Source organism: Syzygium oleosum, unplaced genomic scaffold, assembly GCF_021117445.2.
Source record: "Syzygium oleosum isolate NSW1041296 unplaced genomic scaffold, Sole_v2.1 Sole_v2.08, whole genome shotgun sequence".
NCBI lineage: Eukaryota > Viridiplantae > Streptophyta > Magnoliopsida > Myrtales > Myrtaceae > Syzygium > Syzygium oleosum.
This window is the reverse complement of record NW_026607492.1, coordinates 6,857,662-6,884,821: the sequence shown is the minus strand read 5'-3', so window position 1 is coordinate 6,884,821 and position 27,160 is coordinate 6,857,662. Positions and strand designations below refer to the sequence as shown.

The window sequence follows — 27,160 nt, the reverse complement described above, 5'->3', positions numbered from 1 at the left end:
ACATCTCCACTTAAATTAATTTCTCCTTTCTGTAGGCCAATGGTTTTTTCTCCTTTTTTTTTTAAGATAATAACATAAATAATCAATTTATTTAATATAATTCATGAACTTTAGTTTAATGTGCAATATCGTCCTTAAACTTTTAATTTGTTCAATTTGATCCCCGAACTTTCAGTAAATGTTCAAACTAGTCCCTAAACTGTATGAAAATATCCAATATTATCATTCTATTAATTTAAGTTTAGGGACGGCATTAATCTAGGGACTAGTTTGAACATGTACCGAAAGTTTAGGGATCACATTGAACAAATTAAAAGTTGAGGAATGATAGTACACATTGAGCTAAAGTATTATGATCACATTAAATAAATTAAAAGTTCATGGACTACATTGTACATCAAGTCAACATTCAAGGACCATTGTGTGATTTTCCCTTTTTTTTAATGATTCCGAGGGCAATGCTTGAATATCTACTTTTCAATTGCTTTCATTGGAAAATTTCAAATAAAGGCTTAAAGTGCCATTATTTTCTCAGATAAAAGTCTAAAGTGAATCTTGGGCCTAAAATGGCCAAATCATCTCAAATAAGGATTTTCGGGCGGCTAGCCAACAGGTGACTATTCCAGCAGGGGTATTTTAGTCAAAAAAATTCTAAATATATATTTTGAATTTTTTTACTTTCCTTTTTCTTTTTCGTTTCTTTTTTCTTTTTTTTTCTCCCTTCATTCCCTAGATCAACATTGGCAAGCGGAGGTCGTCGACCTCCAGCGAGGGCCGCCCTCGCCGGCGTCGGGTGAGGGCCACCCTCACTTGGGCCGGTGGCAAGAGTCGTCCTTGCCTGGCCGCGAGCGAGAGCCGCCTTTGCTTGGGCTGTCGAGGGCAACCCTCACTCCGTCTCGTCGCCCTGCCCTCGCCTGCGCCAGATTCGGCAAGGGCAACCTTGCCCAGCCTTGCCTAAGGCCGGCAAAGGGAAAAAGGGGAAAAGAAAAACTAAAAATAAAGGACGAAAATGCCCTCGGCTAGCTAAGTCAGGCCCTTTTTTTATATTGATATAGCCACTTCATACTCTTATTTAATAAAATAAGGACATTTGAGGCCTTTAATTGGAATTTTCCCTTGTTTCTCCAAGCAGTGGTGGATTGATTTTGGTTTTACCAAATTAGATAGAATTAATTTATCTCGCAAATTCGTGAAAATAAATCTTTCTCCTTGCCATGTACACCCAAAAGATGAGGGACTAAATTTAATCAGGACAACATATATACTTTGGAAATGACAAGGATCAAAGCCAAGAACCAAGGGTTTGTTGGAATGAGAATGTGGGGGCAAATGCCAATGCTCTAGGGTTTTGCTAGAACCAAAGTGACCCCCTAGCGTGCTAAATTTGAGGGAAATGCACATGATTTTTAAGGAGTAAAAGTGCATCTTCATATCATATTTTTAAAAGGGAGTCTTTCTTTTACCTTTAATTGCTATTAAAAATGGAAAAAAAAAATAGAGAAAGCGGGAGGAAATGAAGTAAAATGCAATACCTGCTATAGAAAAATATAAATACCAAATGAAATTAAACGATAAAGATTTGTTCAAGTTTGATGTGCATAGACTTTTTAATAAAACTAGATAAGATATTTCAAGGAAAATAACAAATACGGATTAAGTAAAAAGGTAAAAGACGTTGATAATAAAAAGGTCAAATGACAAAATCGGATGCTCATTACGTATTTTTAATTGGTTAATTAATGTAAAAAAATGACCGATTGATCAAAGTACCCAAAAAAAATTATGAACGGAAACGATGTATTTAAGATATCTTATTTAGTGTATTTATTTTGTAAAATGATCATTAATATTATGTTTTCTGGTATTGATAACTTAGTTAATTAATCTTTCTTCCTTTCTTATAATTCCTTTTCATCAAAAGATAAATTCCCATAAAAAAAAATTAAGATGAAAATGAACTTTTACCCCTAAAAGATAATATGCATTACACATGCTAACGGAGAAAATAACATGGGGATGACTACGAATACGGTGTAACGATCGAAAGTTCGATGGTAAATACGTATTATCCTCAAAAGTTTAGAAAGGTTTTGTGTAATTTCCCCGAAAACAAAGAAAGGGATGTTTTCTTTCTTTGATATAACCTTTTTCACTATGAAACATTCCAAAATTATAATTACTAAGTTTCCGGATTTCGATTGAAGCCCGTCACAAATTGCGCACATCCGTTTTACAACTCAATCGATCGCGGTGTTTTTAGTAGCAAATGTGCAACGACGGGAGCTATACATCGTATACTAAGCCGACGCGACGCATGACAGTTATGCGACAATCGCACGACACTATCAACACATGAGGACGTTGTTGAACCATCGAACTGCAAAAAATAACTACTATGGGGACGTGATATATTGACACGGTCGCTCGCGCATCAAAGTAAGCCGACCATGTGATATGTGATGATCAACCGCATAGCTTTAATTCCCGTCGATAGATATCACTAGTATAAGAGAAAGTATTTCGTATAACAATCACGCCGTAGGTAATAGGATTGAAATTAATGAAACGTTAAATTCCAAAAATAAACGCCTTTATACGGACCGTCAGATCGCGTGGACCCCCGGGCTCGCGCGACGGTGGATCGGGACCCGGGCTTACGTGATCCGGGTTCACGCGATCCCTCCCCCTCTCTTTTTTTCCCGTTGGGTTGACCCGAGGAGACCCGAGGAGACCCGCGTTGCTTTCCGCTGCCGCTCCCGTCAAAAAAGAAAGGGAGAAATAATCCTGCACCGCCCCCCCCCACACACGCTTTCTTCCCCTGCTTAGGCCGCATGTGGGGCCGTGATTGGTCCATCACCGCTCCCCTGTGGGGGGCCCACACTCGCCCCCCCCCCCCCCTCTTCCCTGGCCTCTGATTGGCCGATGGCCGGACCGGGGCCCCGCAGCCGCCCAAAAAGAATGTGGCCACGGCAGTCTATCCGCCACGTCATCGGACCCCACCTCTTCGCGCCTTTCACTCGCCTTTCTCGTCTCGTCTCATCACATCCCCTTTTCTCTCCTTTCCACGTCCCAGAAAACGACAAACGGGTCAAACACAAGCGAACGAGCCGGACACATTTATCACTCTTATCTCGATTTAGGTATTTAATTACGGAAATGCTTTAGCTATATGAGTCGAATCGAATATAAATCGCTAAATTTGTATTGTATGAAAATGGATCGATGTGAGTTGGATAATTTTAAATCCGATTCACTGATTTAACGGGTCTATAAGTTACCAACACGGACGATGTTTTAGCGATCGATCGATGTCCGGTTCATTCCTAGTCGTTGAAAATGCGTAGGCATTGGTCTCCGTCGTATGCCCTCGGGTTCTGCTTGATTTGGAGAGCTTTGTTTTTTCTGGTCGGAATTGATTGGGAGGGTCGATTGCCACGAACAGATAAAAGCGCCTCAATTGAGGACGGTCATTTTCATGTCGAAACCTTTATAGCACGGTCACTTCTCGAATTTTAATTGTTCTTCAGCAAAAGAGTTTACATATGTAACTTGCATATATAGAATCGTATTGAAAGAATGGTACTCTAATATCGAACTGTTCTTATGGGGCGATGAATCGATAAACGAGTTTTTCTGGACCATGCGATATTCAAAGCGGGCTCTCGTCCATGCTATTCTTCAGACTTTTTCTCGGGTAAACAATTACTCAAAGCGAACTCAAGGGTTTTCTATGTTTAAACCCTCTTCTAATTTACCCGCATTTCGTTTTCGTCCTTTCGAGGCGGCGGCAGTGGCAGCGACGACAATATAACAAAGCGCCTATGTCACGGGGGGTTTACCAAAATCAACTTTAACTTTGGCAAAGTAAATAGAGACGTACCATAATGACTCCTTTGGATAACTTATTATTATCCGAAAAAAAATTACAAAAACAAAAAACGTCGAATGAAAATAGAAAAACGAAGAGGGACCGCATCGATTTACCAATTTCACTCATTCGAACATAAAAATTGAACTTTTTATTTTTTTTTTGGGGTCATGATAAAAATTGAAATTGAGTCTGGTCAAAATTGGAGATCAATCCCATCTCGTCGGGGTGAAAAAAACCAAAGAGATAAAAAGAAAAAGAGAGAGGAAGAAGCGGGTCAAATCCGAGAGTAAAAAGTAAAAAACCCATTTTTACCGGGGCGGGTGCGGTGCCCGAGGGGGGCCCCCCCCCCCCCAACCAGTAATTACCGGGCACGTCGCAGGGCATCCGCCGGGGGAACGGACGGTCGAGATCTCTCGATTCCGCTTCCCCCCCAGATTGACCGTGGGTGGGCGGGGGCCACGGGCAACAGCGACATGACGTCACGATTGACGGCGACGTCGACTGACGCGTCGGTTTCCGCTCGCTCCCCCGGCGAGGGCGGGACCCACGCGGCGTTCGAGGTCCCCCCCCGCGTAGTGCGGGAGGTAAAGTCGGTCCACGTAGACCTCTACGGCCCCACCCCACGCCACGCCCTCCCCCGCGGAAGGAAGGAAGGAAGGGGTCTTTTCACGGCGGGAAGCCTCCCTGGGGCCCACGGGGGTCCTAGGCGCCACGTCAGCTCCTAGTTTCTGTTCTTTCTTTTTTTTTTTGGGGGGGGTCATAAGCTCCTAGTTAGATTTGTGAACTTCCCCTTTTTGCGCCTTGATATATTAAAAAGTTTCGATCTTTTTGACTTCGAGACCTCGAGCCGGACCTTGAAAATCATTCGTTAATCGATTGCCATCTGGTCGAGCTCGGGCGAAATTTTAGTAGGCGCCGGAGGACTGACTCTGAGTTTCGGGCATTAAGCATGCGAGTCGAGTCGGGTTCGAGCTCTGCAATTAGGGGGCGATCATTATTGGCTCGAATCGGTTCCTATAATTTGGGAACCGATGATTATCGGTCCGGTTCCCGATTCTAAATATGGAACCGAATTGTTCGGATTGGATTGATGCTTTTCTTCGTTGGTAAGTTAACGATACTCGATCGTACTTAATCATATTTTTAGCGTTTTTCCACCGATATAATACTAGAGAACGAGAGTTTAAACTATGTAACAACACTTGCAATGCAAGGTATAGGAAAAAGAAATATATCGCCGCCGATTCCTAGACCTACCCGGGAACCACACCGGACCAGTTTTAGGACCAGGTGGGTTAGTTCCTGATTCTACAAGTCGGGAACCGACCCTTCTGATTCGGTTCTTGGTTCAAATCGACTAGGGGTGTGCAAAATGGACTACCCAAACTGGGAACCGCCCAGACTCCGATTGGGTCCGGTTCCCAGAAGTGTCGATCCGATTTCCGGTTACTAAAAGTAGAACCAGTGTCCAGGCGGTCCGGTTTTCGGTTCCAAGGGAGAACCGGACCGATCGGACCGGACCAACTACATATACTTTTTTTTTCTTCAAAAAAATTAATAAATTGTAAACTCAATCTTAAGTGAACTTCATTAACATGAATTAGTAAAATGTGAACTAAACCCTAAGTGATCGGTTTCATTGGATCGGACCGAAAATCGATTACTCCTAAAATCGACTCACCCTAGAACTGATCATTTCTACTTCACACTGGATTAGTTTGGCTCGACTTGGTTACATCCTTAAGTACACTCGTATTAAATTATATCTATATCTTTGGGTCAAGTGTGACTTATCATTTACCTTATTGCATCTCGCGTAGCGTTGAATGAGATCGGATCAGAAGAACAGGCATTTCTAACAATAGACTAATGCGAGGGAACTAATCCTACCATACTTCCAAGGAAATAGCCCTTAGAAATAAGATTGCAAAAAACCAGCGAGACTACATGAAACACTTGACCAAGTAAATGCCATAACAAGGCGAAGGACCACCGTACGACTCAAGCGGATTTTCTCTTCCTGCTTTACTACCAATAGCGAAAAATTTCACTATAAAAATCAAGCGATGTAATGAATATTACAAGATACGCTCGAATCACTCCATCACTCTCGTATTTTCGGTTCAAATTACGTCTATTAGACTCACAAAACAACCCAATCGACAATTCTCCTGCTACTATGACTAAACACCTCATCAAAACCCTCTCTAACAGTGAACTTGTCATTCTCTCTGCGAGTTTGATCTAATATCAACGGATTAAGATGAAAACAGTCAAATATAGACATTATCACGGAAACCCTATGATGGAAGCCTTTCCCAAAGGACGGCGAATATTGGACATCGCTCCGGTGCCTATTTGGTTAGCCTGAGCACCTACCTCCAAGACGGGTTTGCAATTTATGTTATCATCTCCTAATCGTGTCTGTAACTCGTGTCATTTAAAAGGTGTTGATTTTGACTCGTGTGCCACATAACTGGGTTACGACGGAAACATGTCAATTTGTGTCAACATATAAATTAGATGCGTAATATTATATTAAATTTGAATTTTATCATGTTTTATCTCGTGTCGTGTTCGTGTCATGCGGATGGATTGTGTTTAGTATTGCCAAACCCTACCTATAGGCCTTGCAGCCTCCACTCTCGGCGCCCCCTCCATGTCCTAACTTCGTAATTTGATATTTTGTACACGTATTTGAGTCGGTCTTTTCAAATAAGTTCAAACTCAAAGACTTTTGAATGGTACGTGAATTTAGGACTTTAAATTAAATTAATCAGAAGTTTGGCAACCCCATTTTTACAAAATTCGACCATAATTAATGTGGTTACTTCGTGCTAAATCGTCATACTTTGACAGTTGACACCTATGTTTGAGTTGGTTTTTTTTTTCTAGTAGGCTCATACTCGAGACATCTCCACGGTGCAATATCTTTTTTGAAGGAACTTAAATTGAATGGATTGCAAGTTTAGAAATGACATCCAACAGTGAACAATATTCTGTAGTAAGTAGTGTCGTTTTTCCTCGATAAATCTCTTCGTCCTTCTTTCCTATACTGACCATTCTGCATCTTCACATCGATTATTCTTGTGTCCCTATTTACGAAGACGCTACTCTCTTTTGGAAAAATTAACCATTTCTAAATCCTAAATTCTTACCTCGCAAAAAAAAAAAGGGACAAATGCACTGGAGTCCTAAAACTTATAACGAAAATGTAGTTGAATCCTAAAACTTGTCAAATTGGTGCAATCAAGTCCTTCCGTTAACTCCGTCCAATTTGGCTAATGGAAAATGCTGACGTAACTTTTTTTTTCTCTGCTACGTGACGTTAATGTGGCTAAAACATGAAGGACAATGCCAAATTTGACGATTTTTAGGACTCGATTGAATTTTCTGAAAGTTTCAGGATTCGATTCATCATTCGTCGTAGGATTTTCAATGCACTTGTCCAAAAAAAAAAAAAAGAAGTCAGAAGTCGGCTCAAGCCAAATCGGCCGGATCAGGAGGGGCACTTTGGTCATTTCAGGTGCTTGGGGGTTGTTTAATTTTAGCGGGACGCGAATGATATCCGGTAAAAACGGTAGGTAGCTTCGCCCCCCCCCCCCCCCTTTCTTTTTTTTTTTTTAGGGTTAATACCATGAAAAACCCTAAACTGGTACACTTGAGACACATTTACCCTAAACTATTTTTTTGACCATAAAAAACCCCAAACTGGTACACCTGTGACAATTTTACCCCGAACTATTTTTTTGACCATCAAAAACCCCAAACTGGTACATCTGTGAAAATTTTACCTTGAACTTACCACAAAAAACCCAAACTGGTACATATGTGACAATTTTACCCTGAATTAAAATTAAAATTTTATTTTTTTCGAATATTTATTTATTTTTTTCCTTTTATTTATTTTTTCTTTATCTTCAACCTGGACCGGCGACGGGCCAGAGGCGGAAGCCGGCGAGGGCCGCTCTCGTCGGCGTCGGGCGAGGGCCGCCCTCGCCGAGCGTCGGGCGAGGCCGCCCTCGCCGGCGTCGGCGAGCCGCCCTCGCCTACGTCCCGGGCGAGCCGCCCTCGCAGGCGTCCGGCGGCATATCTCGCCGCCCGGGGCAGGGCGATCCTCGCCCAGGCTACGGCGAGGCTGCCCTCGGCGGTATCGAGCGAGGCGCCCTCGCCGGATCAGCGAGCGACCCTCGTCTGCGTCGGGCGAGGTTGCCCTCGCCGGCGTCGGGCGAGGCATCTCGCCCGCCAGACAAGGGCGAGGCGCCCTCGCCGCTTCGAGCGAGGCGGCCCTCGCACAGTCGGGCGAGGCCGCCCTAGCTAGATCCGGCGAGGGTCGCCCTTGCCGAGTCGAGCGAGGGCGGCCAGAGGTTGAAGTGAAGAAAAAAAAAAGAAAAGAAAAGAAAAGAAAAAAGAAAAAATTCAAAAAAATAAAAAAATAATATTAAAAATTAGTTTGGGTAAAATTGTCACAGGTGTACTAGTTTGGGGTTTTTTATGGTCAAAAAAATAGTTTGGGGTAAATGTGTCACAAGTGTACCAGTTTAGAATTTTTCGTGGTATTAATCATTTTTTTTAACCCCAGAGAAACGGATGAACTTCCCGTTACGGCGGACGAGGCAGGCTGTGTCATAAGCGACCGGCTACGGATCAGCGCAAAACAAATATAAAGAAAAAAAACCCTCCTTTTCATCGTCAGTCCTCCTTCGAAAACCCCCCGTCATTTCCCCTTTTTTTTTTATAAAAATAAAAATTAAGAAGAAAAAAAAGAAGAGAAGGAAAAGAAAAACAACCCCGTCTGTCAAAGAAAGGAGGGGCAGCGGGTGGGGCCCAAGGTCCGTTCCCGAACTTTGGACGGACTCCCCTCCCCCTCCCCTCTCTCTCTCTCTCTCTCTCTCTCTCTCTCTCTCTAGACCTCTCGCTCGCTCGCTCGCCTCGCCGTCCCTCCTTCCCCCCCCCTTCCCGTTCTCTTCATCCGCTCCCTCACCTCACCAAACCCACACACTCTCTCTCTCTCTCTCTACTTAAAGCTAAAATCTTGCTTCTGACCGTTTGCACATCACTCCCTCTCTCTCCCCCCCTCTCTTTCTCTCTCTCTCCCCGCAACTGACGTCGCCGTCGTCGGTTCTTCTTTCCTCTGCTTCCGCTCCCACGGTGATGTGAGTGCGCCCCCCCCCCAACCGCCATCGCTCCGCCGGGCGAAGTAAGGGAATGGCGTACATGTGCGCCGACAGCGGTAACCTCATGGCCATCGCCCAGCAAGTCATCAAGCAGAAGCAGCAGCAGGAGCAGCAGCAGCAGCAGCAGCAGAACCACCCCCACCACCACCACCACCACCACCAGCACCTCCTCTTGGGCATCAACTCCTTCTCCCTCAGCCCATGGACCGCCGCCGCCGCCGCCGCCGCCTCCTCGGCCTCCGCCTCCGCCTCCTCCAACGCCAGCTCCCCCAATTTCGGGCCCCCGGCCTTCCCCGACCCCTTCCAGGTCGCCTCCGGGGCGGATCCCGCCTTCCCCTTCCCCGGCCTCGACCACCACCACCCCTCCGGCGGCGGCGGCGGGTTCCGCTTCGGCGGCGGGTTCGGCGGCGGCGAGTTCGACTCCGACGAGTGGATGGAGAGCTTGATGGGGAGCGGGGACTCCACGCCGGTGAGCTCCAGCCTGCCCTCCGCCTGCGACGCGTGGCAGAATGCGGCGGCGGATTTCGGGCTCTACTCGGCCGATCCCTTCGTCGCCTGCCCGAGCCGGCTCGGGAACTCGGACCTCAACCGGGTCGTTAGCCCCACTTGGGCTGCGGAGCAGACGCCGCCTCCTCCTCCTCCGCCGGCGGCTGCGGAGGACTCCAAGCCGGCGAGGGTCTCGGCGTCGCCGCCGAGGCAGCCCAAGGGGGGCGACGCCGCCACGGCCGCCGTCGGGGCGTCTTCTGCTTCCGCCACGCTGGAGACCGAGCCGTCGCAGCCGCTGCTGAAGGCCCTCCTCGACTGCGCCCGGGTCAGCGAGTCCGACCCGGAGCTGGCCGCCAAGACGCTGGCTCGGCTCAGGGAATCGGCGTCCGAGCGCGGAGATGCGGCGGAGCGAGTGGCGTTCTACTTCTCCGAGGCCCTCCACAGTCGGCTCTCCCTCGAAGGAAGCCCCATCGCGTCGTCGACGTCGCCGGAAGAGTTCACGCTCTCGTACAAGGCCCTCAACGACGCTTGCCCGTACTCGAAGTTCGCCCACTTGACCGCGAACCAAGCAATCCTGGAAGCCACCGAGAAGGCCAGCAAGATCCACATCGTCGACTTCGGGATAGTCCAGGGAGTCCAGTGGGCGGCTCTCTTGCAAGCCCTCGCCACCCGCTCCACCGGAAAGCCCGACCGAATCCGGATCTCCGGCATCCCCGCCCGGGCCCTCGGGGACAACCCGGCCCCCTCGCTCCTCGCCACGGGCAATCGCCTCCGCGAGTTCGCGAAGCTCCTCGAGCTCAACTTCGAGTTCGACCCGATTCTAGCTCCTAACGATTCCCTGGACGCCTCCAGCTTCCGGGTCGACCCGGACGAGGACCTGGCCGTCAATTTCATGCTCCAGTTGTACAACCTCCTGGGCGAGACCTCCGCCGCGGTCGACGGGGCGCTCCGGCTGGCGAAGTCGCTGGGCCCGAAGATCGTCACGCTGGGTGAGTACGACGCGTCGCTGAACCGGGCCGCGTACCCTGCCCGGTTCAAGAACGCGCTGGCCTACTATGCCGCGGTGTTCGAGTCGCTCGAGCCGATGGGCCGCGACTCCCCGGAGCGGCAGGAGGTCGAGAGGCTGCTGCTGGGGGGGAGGATCGCGCGGTCGGTCGGGCCGGAGGGGCCGGGGATGGAGAGGGAGCGGATGGAGGACAAGGAGCAATGGAGGGTCCTGATGGAGCGGGCCGCCGGGTTCGAGGCGGTGCCGCTCAGCAACTACGCGGTGAGCCAGGCCAAGATACTGCTGTGGAACTACAAGTACAGCTCGCGGTACTCGCTGGTGGATTCTCCACCTGGGTTTCTCTCCCTAGCTTGGAACGAGCTGCCTTTGCTTACTGTCTCTTCGTGGCGTTAATGGAGGTCTCTTTCAATTTTCATCTTTTTTCTTCTTGGGGGAGGAGGGGGCTTAAATGGGTGTATAGGTAACATCTTTCAAAAGGGTAATTTTTGTTCTTGCTGCTACATTTCTATGTAATTAATCTTTGGGTAATGGTTTTGATGATCCGAAATCGATTAGCGGTGAGACTAGTCCAGAGCTTACAGTCAGATCAGACATGGTGTGAAATCGAAGCTGTTTCATTTGGATTTTACTTGGTCCTTGGTTAGTTTCCAGAAGTTGGTTCTTCCTTAGCTTGAGTTTTACTCCTCCTTTCTTGCCTATGAACTCTAGTTTGCCCTTCTTCTTCTTCTTCTTCTTTCTTCTCTCTTTTGGGATTTTGGGATTAATATAGGTGAAGAAGCAAATGTAAAAAGGGGACACTTGTGTACCCAAGAATTGAATTAGGTTTTTCTTTTTGGCTCGGACATGTGTAATTCTTGTACATTAGTTTTTGTTTCGCTCACTCAATTCCTGTAGATTGAAACATTTGAAGTCAGCAGATGATGAATACTGATTGATACCAGGCTCTGTGGTTTGCTAAGAAAGAAGAATTCCGAGTTCTTGAAAGATGCAATTTGAGTCCTCTTGCAGGAAATTGCCATGTTCTGTGGTTTTTTTTCTTCAGAACCTGTTGGTTTTTCAGTTGGGTGGGTTTCGGTTCATGCCGTGTGACATCGAGTTTTTCTCAGGAATTCCGAAAACCCTAAAAACTTGGAAGACAAGAACTGGAGCATTATGGAGGAGGCCGTTGTCTTTCAGGTGTCTCGAACTGGGGTTCGATTGAAGGGTATTCAATTTATGTGCAGAGCTCTGTTTTACTTACCCTAGACAGATTTTCCTAATACCTTTTCTCAAACCATATTGTTGATTAATTAGGCCTTTTGCAATCAATTTCCTCTGAAACTATGAATGGAAAAGCAACTTGAAACTGCCATATGGTCCTTTGGTTCAGTCTCGCCAATCTCTCTGCCAAATGCAGGAGCCACTTTCCATTTCTTTGTCATGAATCGTGATCCGGATGCCTGTCCCTTTCGCTCTGCGTTCTCTCTGATTGCCAGCCATCCATGGGATGGAATAGTCAGGTGGACCGGTCTCTCGAGGGACCATAAAACGTCCCAGAAGTTCGCTATCGATTTTGTAGCTTTGCTAAATCTCTTTCGAAAGAGCATGGTGATGAACCATCGCACACGAAAGCGAAAGATGCTCTGTTCAATGTCCAAGACTGTTTCCGGGCGTCCCTCTTAAAGTACCCGAATAAATTCACCGAGCAACGGCAATCTCCACATCCCATCGGATCAATAAAACCACCAATGCCTCCTCTGGTCCAGTCTCTGTCGGAACTCGAATTCACCGCCTGTGTTTATCGGAAAACCAGTTCAAGGTCAAGTCTTTTTCTATCTCTTTCTCGCCGAGAGACCGGAGCTACGAAAAGGTCTCGCTCATCTCTCTCGCCCAACCCTCCAAAATACAATGTATACGTATCAACAGGGGATTGATGGCTCTGCTGTAACTTCTCGAACCGATTGCTTTCCGGGGCGGATCGGGCTCGAAGGTCTAACTCCATGTCCGATCGCCTTCGAAAGGCCTCAAGAGATTCAAAATTCACCGGTGTGCGAGGCATGGAATGCCAAGGGAAGAGACTCTGAGAGATGGAGATCAGACTCATAAGTGAAAGTGCGAGACAGAGTAGGTAGGTCAGTGGACTTACCCTGTATTTTTGGGTCCTCTGGTCCTAGTCATGGATTCCTGCAAAAGCAAAAATTTTAAAAAAAGAAGAAGAAAATCTCCCTATGTTTGGACTTTGGGCTACTTTGAATTTTGGTATTCATAGGCCCCCTTCAGGTTCCATTATTGGCACTCGTGAGTTAGGCACCCGGGTCCACATTTCCAGCCCTCATTCCACAAATTCCGATATGCTCATCACACGGGATGGTCCTCCCGCAGGAACCTACCGTATCACTTAGTAAATCAATTTTGTGAAGCGATCTCCCAATATCTCGAGAGTCATTGGGTGATCTACTTTAGCATTAGCAGGGCTAATCCATGGTAATGAGCCCCTAAAAGTAGTAGAGTGTACCCAATTAGATATCCTAACTAAAATTAGGATGTGATTAAATTTCACTCAACGTGGACCTCAAAGAGTGACCAAACACTTCCGACTCGGAGGGCTAACTTTTTTTTTTTTTTTGGTTCAGAAATATGGCTTTCATTCATTCAGATAATTTTTGAAAAGGGTTGATATCACGAAAAACCTCAAATTAGTACACCTGTGACAAATTTACCCAAAATTAAATTTTTGATTAATCAAAAACCCCAAACTGGTACCATTGTGACAAATTTACCATCTGTTAAATTGGATTAATACCACAAAAAATCACAAATTGGTACATCTGCGACAAATTGAGGGGTAAAACCCTGAACTGGTACACCCATCAACTGCCACGTGTCATCAAGCTCATCAATTAGACGCTAAAACTCAATGAAAACTAACTGAGGGTAAATTTGTCACAAGTGTATCGGTTTTGGATTTTGAATAGTTAAAAAATTAATTTTGAGTAAATTTATTGCAGGTGTATCAACTTAGAGTTTTTTGTGGCATTAATCCTTCTAAAAATACTAAATCGAACAATAAATCTCAAACGGACTGAGGGAGGGTAGGAAGTCCGGTTGTTATCAGGTGAGGTCAATTTTGATGGGCAGTCAACTTGAGCAGAGAGGGGTTGGAGTCCACTAGCTTTAGCCCACTATTTTTGGTGGATTTCCTAAATTGTGTCCCTTTCTCTTTATTTTTTTCTCGAAGGAAAAAGGGGAAAAATCCACGACACGTGAGTCGGTGCGGTTTTGATTTATTGGGGGGAGGTGTTTGCCCTTTTTGGATCGAAATTCAGACAACTCTACTCCAATTTGGTTTCTATGGAGTGGCCCATCTTTAAGTGCTGTTGGGAAATTTGTCATTGAAAAGGCTATTGGGATCCCTAAATTCTCTTGATTACATGGCCCAATATGATTTTCAATTTGGGTATCTATTGAAAGTTGATATTTTTTTTAGGAGACTTCAGAAAAATTTTAGATCTGGAATTGAAAGACGAGCCATAACGGGTGCTTTTTTGCGAGACAAAAGGAATTCTTAGGTTAGATTTGGGACCCAAGATAAAATTGATGCCCTTAAAAGTAATTCGGCCAGAATTGCTTGGACGACAATTTTGATTTTTCGAGAGGTGTTTGGCCTTTCTTTTCTTTTTTATCAAAATTCACAAACTCACTCAAATTGGTCTTGTCATTGTGAAGGCTCCAGGGATCCCTAATTCTCCGGTGACAAAGTGCCTTGTACCATTCTAAAAAATCGTAACGCGATCGCGGTTACAACATGATAACATTACAACTGCCACATAAAAATTAGTGATAAATAAGTCAGACCTAGATATACATATTTAAGCCGTAAATTAACCTAGAGTCTTTTCTCATCTTACAAAAAAAATATATCCGAACTCTTTTACTCAACTGATGTCAAAGTGAATAAGCGTGATTTTCAAGTTTTTTTTATTTCAGTGAAAAATATTGCTTGATTTGGACATGAAATCTGACGCATCAAATCGAAACGCTTGGGCTATTCAATCAGCTTTCTTGAAATTTAAAATATACATTGGACTGTCAAATAATTCATACTTACCGTTCGGAAGATAAAGTTTGAATCATAAGATTATCCGTACACTTTCGTCGGCGAGGGTGACGTCATCCTTTCGAGGCATCCACCCTCCCACCCGCACGCCACGTGGCCCCCCCCCCCCCCCGACGCTCGCGACGTGTCTCCCCGCGAGGGAAACCAGCTCGCCGGAATCGGATCCGACTGACCCAGTTCCGAGAAATCAGCTCGCCGGAATCGGATCCGAGGCCGTTTTCCGTCTATAAATCGAGGCTCAGTTCGCTCGAGATGGTACTCTGCGCTCTCGAAGAAGATGATGCACTCCGCTGTCAGATCGGCGCTCGCCGGGAACAGGACCCGCCCGCCCTCCTCCGCCCTCCTCCGCCGGGCCGCGCCGGCTCTTCGGCCGCTCGCCACGGAGGCCGCCCGCGACATGGACAAGAAGGGCCAGGCGGAGCGCGACGGCGCCAAGGCCAAAACCGGGTTAGTCAGTGTCTCTCTTCATCGTTCTCGTTAAGCTTTTTCGAAGCGCCGATCGATCCCGCGAATTTAAACGGGTTGGGTTGTGGGATGTGTGTTTGAAGGCCGGATGCGATGGCGCACTCGTTCGGGGAGGGCTACGCGACGAGGTCCGACGAGGAAGGCTTCGGCGGGATCTACGAGGGCAGCAAGTCCGCGAACAACATCCAGGTCGACAGAGACATCCATGCGAACCATCCTGGTAATGTTGCGGTAGCAGTCGATGCGTTTGATGATTAGTTTCTCACTGTGCGTTTCGTGGAGAAGTTTCGATGCTGACTCGCGTTCATGTTTGCGTTGATGTTGCTGCCGGAACGAAGCTTACGACAAGACGCAGGGAAGCGAGGTGAAGGAGAAGGAGAAGGCGCGACACCAGACCGGTGCTTCGTCTTGAACGATGCCGTTACTTGCTCCTTAATGCTGATTTACTTCGGTTTAATTTAATGTAGTTTGTGGGCGAGTACGAGGGTTTTTCTTGTGCTGGTGTTTTTGTACTTCGATATTTGGAATTATAGATTATTTTTTTAATCTTTTTACTGCTTATCGAATAAAGAGTACACGATTCTAATTATAGGGTTTATTGCGTGACTATTGAAGGTAATAAGATAAACGTAATTTCGGATATAATCAATTGAGAATATGCACGATCAAATAATATATATGCATAATCCCGAGAGATATGTAGAATGAAATAAATAATTATACTATTGCTAATGACTATAATGTAAGTGCGTGTTGCTCATGGTGTGCTTATTTCGAGAAAAATAAGCGATTAATTAATTCAAACGATATGAAATGGTTAGTTTTAGGAAGATACTTTTTAGTTTATTTATTTTTCGCGAAACAAAGAGAATCTAAGTTTATACATGTCGAGTCCATATATCTACCATCTACGAGATAAGATTATGTGGATTCTTGCATTTTTGCTTTGGCTAAAGATTTTTACCAATTTCAAGTGATTATATTGCACGTGAATGTTTCTAGTGATTTTAAAAATGGACACGTCTTTGTCAAATTTTTACACGAATGTTGTTTAGTACTAGGTAGACCTGTCAAAATGGGTCATACCCTCATTTTTTAACCTATATTTGATGAGCTGAGTTGTTATATAGGTTAATTATATTCAGTAAATGGATAAAAATGTGTTTAGAATGGCAAAGCCCAATTTAATCTAATACGGGTGTTAAATGGGTTCACATCATATTTAGACCAACCCACATTTATGACTCTTTTTCACTCTCTCTGGGATCTCGTACTCGCTCGCTCCGCCCTTTCATCTCAGTTTGAGTATGAGTTTCCTAAATTGGGTTAATTTTGGAAGTGTTTTAGCAATATGAGTTGAGTATGAATCGCTAGATTCGCATTTCATGGGAATTGGTTAATTTGGGCCAGACCTTTTTTTATCCTATCCGACCCACCCATTTGCCCGATTATCATATGAGGGACACAAGTGCTCGAAATCCCTAAACCATGGACTTCCGGCGACCTATCTTCCCGGAGAATCTTAGGTGGCGTAGTTTAATCTCAAATTTGTCCTAGCCCCACAATTTTTTATAAGCGAAAGACGCCAGGATGCACTGTGGTCTGTCCCCCATGTTGGACTTTAGGATGGCATTTGTTGGAGATTTGTGTTCAACCTCCAACAGGGTTCTCACGTGACCCGATTTTGGGTTCTCTAAACCCAACAAAATGACACCGAACTTTTACCTAAAACAGGACATTAGGTTGAATGGGTTTCGTAGGGACCGGTGGTGGTGGGGCAAAAACTAGAGTATATGTGCATTGATTGAAGATTAACCCGCTGAACCGAAGGGGTAGAGAGAAGCTAAAAAAGTTCATCCTACTTCAATTATCCATCAGGGTAGAGAGAAGCTCTTCCACAAAGAGATTAACCGGCTAAGGATGAGTACGGTAACATTTCTGTTCCCGGAAATAATTTCTGTTCAGAAATACTTTTTTCTATTTTTATTTTCTAGGCGAGTTTCTGAGCAAAATAATGCGTTTGGTAATTGCACAAATTTTCTACTCCCGAAATAGAAAAAGAACAGAAATGCGTTTTGTATAATTCTAAAAATTTCTATTCCTAATTTTTTTATTTAATATTATAAAAATGTCAGTGAAGACTTAACAATTCATGTTTGGATAAAATTAGACTATAAATAGAATCAAAATATATTATGATATATAATTGGATGACCTTAGTACAATCATAAAGAAGATTACTCCCTATAGACAAAGCAAATACCTGATAGTAGTTGAGGAAATTGCGATTTGGGGTTTAGCATTTATAGTTTAGGTTTTTAGGGTTTTGTGTTTAGGGTTTTAGGGTTTGGGGGTTTAGGGATTAAGGTTTTAGGATTTGGATTTGGTTTGGGATTTAGGGTTTAGGGTTTTGAGGTTTGGGGTTTGGGTTTTAGGGTTTGGATTTTGGAGTTTCGGGTATTAGGTTTTAGGATTTCGGGTTTGGGGTTTCGGGGTTTAGAGTTTTAGGATTTAGGGTTTCGGTTTTTGGTTTTGAGGTAGGGTTTTAGGGTTTGAAGGATTTAGGGTTTTGAGGTTCTGGGGTTTGGGTTTTTGGGGTTTCGGGTATTAGGTTTTAGGGTTTCGGGTTTTAGGATTTCGGGTTTTAGGGTTTGGGGTTTATAGTTTTAGGATTTAAGGTTTTGGTTTTTGGGTTTGGGGTTTAGGTTTAGGGGTTGGGGTTTTGCGTTTTAGGGTTTCGAGTTTTGAGATTTAATGGTTCATGAAATTGTTTTTTTAAAATGACATTATTTCTCTTTTTATTCCTGGGAACAGAAAAGTCATTTTTTTTACTTCTTGTTTTTATTCCAAATCTATTCCCTGGCCACTTTTCTATTTCCGGGAATAGAAAAATTAACTGACGTATATTAACGGATTTTTGTTTTTTTTCTATTCCAGGGAACAAAAGAACAGAAAAACAGAAAAATAGAAACATTACCAAACACGCTCTAAAGCAAAAGGGCACGATTGCGAATATTGTTTCGACTTAAGATGATTGTGAAGACAGTGCATGGAAGAGAGATATATATCATTTTGTGAAAGAATATTCGATCAAATTATTGTTGAGTAAACTGTTCGTGCCAATTCGGTCATAAATTTAATGCACTTATGCCAATTGAGTCCTAAACCTTTTTACGTTTTACCAATTGAGTCCATTTGACCAAAGTGAGGGCTGTGATGCCCTTGTCCGGTACCGACGAGGATGTCATGGCCCTCGCAAGGACGCCAACCCTAAGTAAAATAAAAAGTAAAGAAAAGAAAAAATAATATATATTCAAAAAATATTTTTAAAAATTCAGAAAAATATTAAAATATTATTAAAAATGTCTACGTCAGCGCTGGCCTTGCCACGAAGAACATCAAACATCCATGTCAACGATTTCCGGCCAAAATTAACCAAATTAACTTAATTGATAAAACGTGAAAAGTTTCATGACTCAATTGACACAATTAAAAGGTTTAGGATTGAATTGGCACAGGCGCAAAATGTTCAGAAATTTTTTGGTAATTCTCTTGAATTTCTCAAATTAAGAAAACAAACTCATGAACTTTACACTTTTCTTCGATGCCATGATACGATGATAATCATCTGTTGTTCATCTAGATTAGCCTATGGACCCTTTTCCACGTATTCATGTAAAATCTTCCCGTCCTTCGAGGAAGTAACATAGATACCTTTCGATGCTCATCGTTGTGATGAAACCGTTCTACAGTGATGCGAGAAACTATTAATAACATCCGTTTAACTTATGTAAAACTTCACAACAACGTGAGCAGCAATTGTATGTGTGTATGCTTCGCCAGAAGAGTTACGTTAGCGGGCCACTTGGTCTCCGGAATAACGGGCGAGTCTTACCGACGCAATGTCAGGGTCGGAGTTGGAAAGTTGTCGGGACGATGATAACAAGTGCGACTACTTTGACCCTTTGAGAGGGCACGTAGGAACGCGAAAGAGAACATGTCGACGGAGTAGTCCTAATCAATCGATCGAGTCGGATCGGGTTTCGATCAAAGGTCGGACCTAACTTGCTATCGAAGGCCGTTTTTGTTTATCCCGAAAGGGCAAAAGTTAGTTTTTAGCCTGGTTGGTCGGGGCCAGGCCGAAACCGGGCCCGGCCTATTAGTTCGTGAACCCGGTCCATCCACGTGCAGGCCCGTTTAGACCGGTCGCGGCGCGCGGGACAACTGGACATGGAATCCCCACGTCGCACGTGCCGCGCGTGACGTCGGGAGCGAAAAAATGCACACCGGGTCACTCTCAGTCTCCAACCGCACGATCGCGAGCGAAGCAACGGCAACCGTTCCTCCACGTGGCCTCCCTTCGCACCGTCGATGGTATCTCCAGCTTTGATCCCGCCCGTTCATCGGCCGAGCAAAGCTCTCACTACACGAGAACCGGTATTCGTCGCCCGCGCCATCGCCGTCTCCGACGCTCCTCCGATTCGATTTCGCCATCGGAATCGCGCGGATCGCTTCGGCGATCTTCGGTTCCGTGGCGGTTGTCGGCAAGCTCGAAGCGGCTGGTTGTGAAGATCGAGGTCGATCATCAGCCTGGCTGAGGTGAGCCTTTTCACCTTCTTCTCCTCTTCGAGCTGTCTAGTCGGATCGCGTCGTTTCCTCCGCCTTACACTAGCGTCCGTGTTCTCGGTTTGAATTTGAGGCTCAGGTTGGTGCGGTCGCTGTCTGGTTCAGGTTCGTTGGTCGTGGAATACGTGTGTGAGGACGAGTTCAGCTCGATCAGGCGATCTCGCTTCTCGATGGCCGCTGCGACGCCGGAACAATCCTCCTGCTGGGTTGCTTCGTGACGGTTAGTTCTTGACGTCGTCGTAGCTACTGCGGCTGGAGTTTCTCGAGGCCGTGTCCAATGGAAAGGAGCGTGTGGCGAGGTCAGCCCAGTGGGATTCGTGGAGGATCGATAGGTTTCATCAGAGGCTGAAGGGAACTGCTTGTCTGTGTTGTGACACGTTGGAATCGTCGGTGAGGTTGTGGCGATGTTTGTCGAGACGAAGGATGTCTGACAGAGATGTCGGGGACGAGAGCTCCCCTGATTTTTCATGGGGGGAACTCAGTCTCTAATCGTTCTTTTGTCATCCAGGCCTTTGCCATGACGGGTGCGCTCGCACGGCGGGTCAAGAAAGTCGATAAAAGTTCACTTTTTTGGGGGGGGTTTGGAGGGGAGATCGCACGGGAGTTGCCCGGGTTCTCCTCTCTCCTGTGCTTTTTCGCTTTTTCATGTGCATTCGCTGAGCCCGATTTGCCCTTCTTTACAATCCTTCTGCCATGGCCGCAAATTGCATCCGAAGACTCTGAAACTTCATCAGCAGGGCAAGCGTTTATCCTCAATTCCACACCGCGGAAGCTGATGCTGTAATTTGAGGTACTAAGGCCATCTTAGAGGCTTTGAGTTCAAATTTGAATTATTCAATTCAAGTTGAGAATTAGCATATGCAAGTTTCAGAACTGGCATAATTCATACAACTAATGCCATGAAATAATTGGGATTTGGGAACCATATTAGTGTAAATTTTAGTGACGGTTTACTGTCTTTGGAGACACTATGAGAAATACTCTAGTGTTTTCAAGAAAAGTCAGCACCATTGGAAATAGGCCAGACAACTATAAGAGCTACCTCCATGTTCTGATTAACCTAAGGTCAAACGTATGTGCTCACTATAATGCGGAAGTAGCATGTTCACCGATATTTTGTTTTAGTAAGGTTCATGAACCGCCCCTTTACCTCTAGTTAGGTCAACTGCCTATTTTACTTTTGCTAGAATTAAACAAATAGTCAAGTTTGCTCGGTAGGGCTCTTGCTCATCATACCAGAATTGGCATGATTATTCTGATTTTACAAGCAGAAAAAAGAGCAACTAATATTTCCCGCATGCCGCCGGTCTTTCATTAGTTCTAACTATCGCTCTTTGTTATCTCGCTTAAATCATAGCTACATCAATAGTATCATGAATTAGTCTTGTTTTGATTTATAATGTACCTCTATTGAATTCAATATTATGTTGATAACATGAAAGCAAGCAAATAGGATTGACAATATAATTATTAATTACTGGTAAGTGCTAGCTGATTTTTTCACCTCGGTGTTTCGGTTTCTGTGTCGACCTTGCATATCCTCTGAGGATACATCAAATTATAATATCTCCCAACATTTTTGAAACTATTTTTTCTACTTTCATTATGGTCAGTAAGTACATCGTTAATTGGTTGGTGATCTCGTACCTTTGATCGAGCAACACCAATTTTCATTTCGTGTTTTGAGTTATTTCTAGTTAAGTTCTGTAGTTGGGCCACTGCATGAAGAGTATGTTTGTTTAGCAGTCATGTAATCATTTGCAGCATATGTACTGGTTCTCTATGGGTGATGAAGACCACAGTGTTTGTATTGTCTCGGTTTCCTTTGTTAGATGTATGTCCTAAAGTTACCATGTAATAGTTACATGTTAGGGATTTAAGTTGTACTATCAATTTCATTATTTATTTAATGGCAATAATGTATTCATTCATTTGTCCAATTATTTAAATGTATAAATGATTCTATAGGATCAGTTGTGACTGGACCTATTCTTGAGATGTTAAGAATATGCGTGACAGGTTCATACTTAGACTGAATCTTTAAATTGTTCTCGGTCGATGGATCATTGAGTGGATATTAATGATCCTGTTGAGACCGGTGTGTTCTTAGCTTCACCATTAAGTATTGGATACTTAAGGGAACGACGAGACACAAGTCATTAGGTATTGTGATGTCCAAGTCAGAACATAGGTGCTTGTATCAGATAAGTTCACTGAACGTGACATGCATAAAACAATTAGCAACATGAAAGCTTTTAGTGTGGTCAATATCTAATCATTCATGCTCTGGTCTTATGTAAATAATCCTTAGACCTGAGGCATAGTGTTGACTTGTATGTTGGATGGCTATGGTTCACAGGTGCGCATATTGCCAGTTTGTTGATCCGTCTCTGTACTTGATGGCCATAGTTCGTTTACATACGAAGTTACACGTGTGCGCAAAATGAAATCTGTCTTCTTGTTATACGCAAGGTACAATAATGATGTCCTATGCAATCTAATCTTGACATTACATTAAAATCCTCGGCCGGGGTTGTAACCGAGAATGAATTGTTCATGTCTCATATAAAATGCATGTCAATTAGGTTTGTGCATATGATCGAATTGGTGGCTTGACAAATATTCCATGGTCTTTGTTCGATGGGGATATAGTAAAACAGAGGGATTGAATTACACTATAGCCAAAATTGACAAGTTCATGATGTTCCTAAAGCATTCACGCTGTCTGGGTAACCATGACATATTGCTAGATGTTAATCATGGCTTGTAAGACCTAGAGGTTGATCGGGACAATCAATTCTCTATGGAGTACTAATGTGTTAGTGCAAATTTTACTACCAGCTCAGTGACGAACCTAGGGATGTCACACACCATAATCAATTTAGGATGACGTTGTACGAAAGAGACGATATTGCAAATATGTTTGCAATTGAATTGAGTCGGACTGAAATTAAATTAAATGAGATTTAATTTAATTTAATTTTTTTTGTCATGGGCGTGTGTGCATACGATGCTCACAAAATACACATATAATGATCGTGCACTTCTATGTTTGTATATATGTATATATAAATTTAAAAGTTGCACACGGTTAGCAATAGTTGCTGTCCGTGTGCGTTTTGATTTAAAAAGACAAAATGGCACATGGTCAGCAATCGTGTGCATGCTACACACGATCAGCAACCGTTGCTAATCATGTGCAATGTGCACACATGCACTCTCACGCGCATGCACGATGAGCAACCGTTGCTAATCGTGAGCAACTATTGCTGATCGCCATATAAAAAGCGCAATCAGCAACAATTGCATGATGATGGAAATGAGCGCATGCAATTATCATGTGTGCATGAGAGTTAAAATACGTTTTCTCTCTTCGGGCGCCGTGACTGAAATATCGAGAATGCGGAGAATTCTCGTCACAAGATTGCTAGCACAATTATATTGGTGATTATCCGCAAGTTCTTCCTTTCGTTCGTCGGGAGATTGGTGGTGTGTCTGAACTAAAGATCCGACGGTTGTGGAGCTCGAACTGAAGAACATCTGAACCGAAATCGTTTTGGGCACTCTACGAGAGGTAATCCGTTCAACCCCCTATGATCGTCCAATTTTTTATTGAAACGCACGAACAACGCTTTTGGAGATACATGTATGGTTATATCTTTCCGCTGCGTTTATATTTAATTTTAACTATGCATGTTTCGTAGAAAACCAACAGTGGTATCAGAGCCAATCCTTAGGCATTGTCGTGCGTTTAATTGATTTTGGTTCATATATATTTTTGCAATCTAATGGCCAGCTTATGCTTATTGAGAGAATTGCTTGCTCTTAAGTGGCTTATTGAAGTTGATTAATTTATATGATAAATTTGATCAACTGAGCAAAAATTGGAACTAAATCAATTTTAAATTTTTCTTTTGCATGTGTTCTGCAAAATGATTCACGACTATGAATCTAAAGGCGACAACGCTACCGTCGCTTGGAATCGCGCACGTGAAATTTGTTTCACCGGCTTGGATTTTTTGATGTGGCTTACGTTGCTCGGCCATGAATATGATTTAGTGCAGAATTTTATTTGTGCCTTCTAGAGCTTTAAATTTAAAATTTATGGCTTGCGAGGAACGGTGGTAATCATGGAAAAACCCCTAATCAATATGATTGACGTATGGATGAATGTATGATGATTACAAGTATTTTTGGGGTTGTAATTATTAAATGGAGGTTGCGTCCTTCTTTTTGTTTTTCATGTAATGTATTTTTAGTACAGTTTAGTATTATCAATTGTTGATGTAAACATTACACAAGGATGAGCCATTAGGCCAGAGAGCTCTATGGGCCCGGTCCGTAAAGAGTTCAAGGATCCAAGAAGAAGTGAAGAGCATGTCTCTATTATTAAAACATTAAAATGGCTAAATGGGGCTCATTGGCTCGAGACCCATTGAGCCATAATTCCATGATCACCACGTAGGATAGATTTTTATGCATTTGATATCTATTTATATATTCAATTGTTATGAATGTTAAACCGGTTAATGTGCAAAGTGAGATCATTAATAACGACCAAAACCTCCTTATTAATTATATTAAGTCGAAACGGGTTTTAGACTCGGAGTCTTCCATCGTCGTGGTTTGGTCCAACATTATAGTGGTTGATTGACCGGCTATGAATACATAGGGGTCAATTGCCATTTACAATATTGGATCACTCCATTATGCATATGATGTTGTGGGGTTGGAGCTGAACGATTGCCAATAACTGTTAGGTGAAGGGATCGTTTGTGATTTCATTACTTGCATGAGATGATGGGCTAGACTTATGATCATGATATCAGTAATTGTCAGGTGAGACTTTCATGGTCTAAAGGCTGAAGTTATGATTGGGACTCGCATATGATACGTTGAGCAAGTTGGTTCACTCACTAAATTCTTTGAATACCAATAACTGTCAGGTGAGGTGGGCTATATGGGCCGGTGGGACTTTAATCCCCACTAGTAATCTTTAACCAATAAAGATTACCGTTTTCCCATTTTAAGGAGTATGGGATTCGAAAAATTTAGTGGGAGGCACTATTTCATTTAAAGGCCAAAATGAAATGGTTATTTTGAAAGACAACGGCTAACAATTTATTTTCTACACAAATATATTATTATTTTGAAAATGGTGACCATAAACTCATTCGCTTCTATACTTGACAGTAATTGTTTGACTGGACCCAATTTCATTGACTAGGTGAGGAATTTGAGAATTGTGCTCAATTCGGAGAAAATCGGGTATGTGCTTGATCAAAAGATGCTAGACTCCTTTTCTGAGGCTGGGACCCAAGAGGAGCGCATCATTTATGATAAGTAGCGTGATGATGACTTAAAAGTTAGGTCATACATGCTTGCTTTAATGAATAATGAATTACAGAAGAAGTATGAAACTATGGAAGATGCTAGGTCAATCATCTTGCACTTAAAAGAATATTTTGATGAGAATGATCGAATCTCTAGATATGAGATATCTAAGGCATTGTACCGTATGAGGATGGATGAGAGATCATCGGTTAATGATCATGCTTTGAAAATGAAATCTAGTCTTAATCATATTAAGATTTGGGGTTGTCAAGAAAAAATCAAAATACGAATAGACTCACAAAAAAACAAGTATTAACAAATTTGGTTTAATTTCTAACATTCCCCCCTAAATCAATTTTTCTTCCATCAATCATTCCAAACAGGCTCTTGAACTTTCGAAAAGCATCGATATTGAGAGGTTTAGTAAAAATATCTGCTACTTGATCTCCGGTCTTCACATGTAGTACTTCAACTTCATCCGAGAACAGTTTAAAGAGAATGAAGTTGAAGTACTACATGTGAAGACCGGAGATCAAGTAGTAGATATTTTTACTAAACCTCTCAAGATCGATGCTTTTCGAAAGTTCAAGAGCCTGCTTGGAATGATTGATGGAATAGAATTTGGTTTAGGTGGGAGTGTTAGAAATTAAACCAAATTTGTTGATACTTGTTTTTTTGTGAGTCTATTCATATTTTCATATTTTGATTTTTCGTGTTTTTAGGTGCTAATTATAGTTTGAGCCCGAAAAAGGAAAGTTTCCTAAGTCAATTAGATTTCTTATTTTGAATAGGTTTCCTAATTGAATGGTTTCCTAATCGGAGTAGGTTTCCTAATTATAATAGGTTTCCTAGAAAGAGGTTTCTTATTTCGAATCAAACTATGGCCTATATATAGTCTATTTCTCTTGTAATTGAGACATGCAATAGAAAGGCGTGAATCGCGATTGTTTCACATTCAAAAATTTCTTCCATCAAATCAATATTGTTGCCGCGCCTCTGACGCTCAACAAATTGGTAGGTTGTCAAGCTTTCGTCAAGAAGCTGAAAATGGAAAAATTGGAGGCTAGGTCTGAACAAGGTCGCTTCATTGGATATCCAAAGGAGTATTTTGGATATTATTTCTATTTTCACTCTGACCTAAGAATTTCGGTCAGCAAGCATGCTTCTTTTTTAGAGAATCAGTTCGTTCAGGAAGGTGGTGCTAGGCGGAAAATAGTCTTACAAGAAGAGAATAATGAAGTACCAAACAACAAAGTTCAGACACGAATCTCTGATTTAGTTGGAGCTTCTGATACACAACCTCTTAGGAGGAGTGCGAGAATGTCCCGTCCACCTGCTCGTTGTAGACACTTGGTTGAACATATTGAACCATTATTCATTGTGAATGATGGTGAGCAACCTGGTGATCCAAACACCTATGAGGAGGGCGATGTCGGACATCGAGTCTAGTAAATGGCTAGAAGCTATGAAATCCGAAATGGATTAAATATATTCCAATGAAGTTTGGACCTTAGTTGACCTGCCTGATGGTATTGTACCAATTGGCTGTAAATGGATCTTCGAGAGGAAGATGAATGCTGAGGGTCAAGTTGGAACTTACAAAGCACGACTGGTGGCGAAAGGATATCGTCAAAAAGAAGGAATCGATCATGACACCTAAATTTTTTGAGTTTCCCACGTAGTCTTTTATCACATAAAAGTTAGGGGTTGAAGTCAACCCTTCAAAAAATTGATACCGCGTTGTTTCAATTTGTTGTATTTATTTGCATTAGGCACTTATAGTATTAGCATGTTTAGCATTACGCATATTTGCATCAAGTCAGCCATGGGTGCTTGTATTACATTCCAAAATTGCGGAAATTTGAATGAAACCTTGATCAAAGATTTCAATCAAACTGAGCTGGCTGAATTTGGGGATTTTGAGGAATGCTTGGATTCTAAAGATCGATCAGTGAAGCTTTCAAGGAAACAGAATTTGGAGATGGGGATAGAGATTGGCCGAGGGATCTTGCAAAGCGTGATTGGAGAAAGAATGCGAATTTCCTTGGATGCTCTGGCAATGAACAAAGACTTTCATGAAGGCAGTAGCTTCATGCCAT

The 27,160-nt window shown here is 43.3% G+C and overlaps 2 protein-coding genes and 1 long non-coding RNA gene across 3 annotated transcripts; all 3 read left to right on the top strand.

Moving 5' to 3' along the window:
* Window positions 1-8,865: 8,865 nt before the first annotated feature.
* On the top strand, window positions 8,866-11,480 carry LOC115684671 (scarecrow-like protein 4). The gene has a single exon (XM_030609512.2). The coding sequence runs from the start codon at window positions 9,080-9,082 to the stop codon at window positions 10,931-10,933; it is 1,854 nt and encodes a 617-aa protein (XP_030465372.1). The 5' UTR covers window positions 8,866-9,079; the 3' UTR covers window positions 10,934-11,480.
* Window positions 11,481-14,794: 3,314 nt separating this feature from the next.
* On the top strand, window positions 14,795-15,647 carry LOC130138839 (uncharacterized). The gene is made up of 3 exons (XM_056314083.1): window positions 14,795-15,083; window positions 15,185-15,321; window positions 15,440-15,647. The coding sequence occupies exons 1-3, from the start codon at window positions 14,914-14,916 to the stop codon at window positions 15,511-15,513; spliced, it is 381 nt and encodes a 126-aa protein (XP_056170058.1). The 5' UTR covers window positions 14,795-14,913; the 3' UTR covers window positions 15,514-15,647.
* Window positions 15,648-19,532: 3,885 nt separating this feature from the next.
* Window positions 19,533-21,403, top strand: LOC130138837 (uncharacterized). The gene is made up of 2 exons (XR_008817122.1): window positions 19,533-19,700; window positions 19,807-21,403. It is a non-coding gene; the product is annotated as an uncharacterized LOC130138837 (long non-coding RNA).
* The last annotated feature ends 5,757 nt before the right edge of the window (window positions 21,404-27,160 follow it).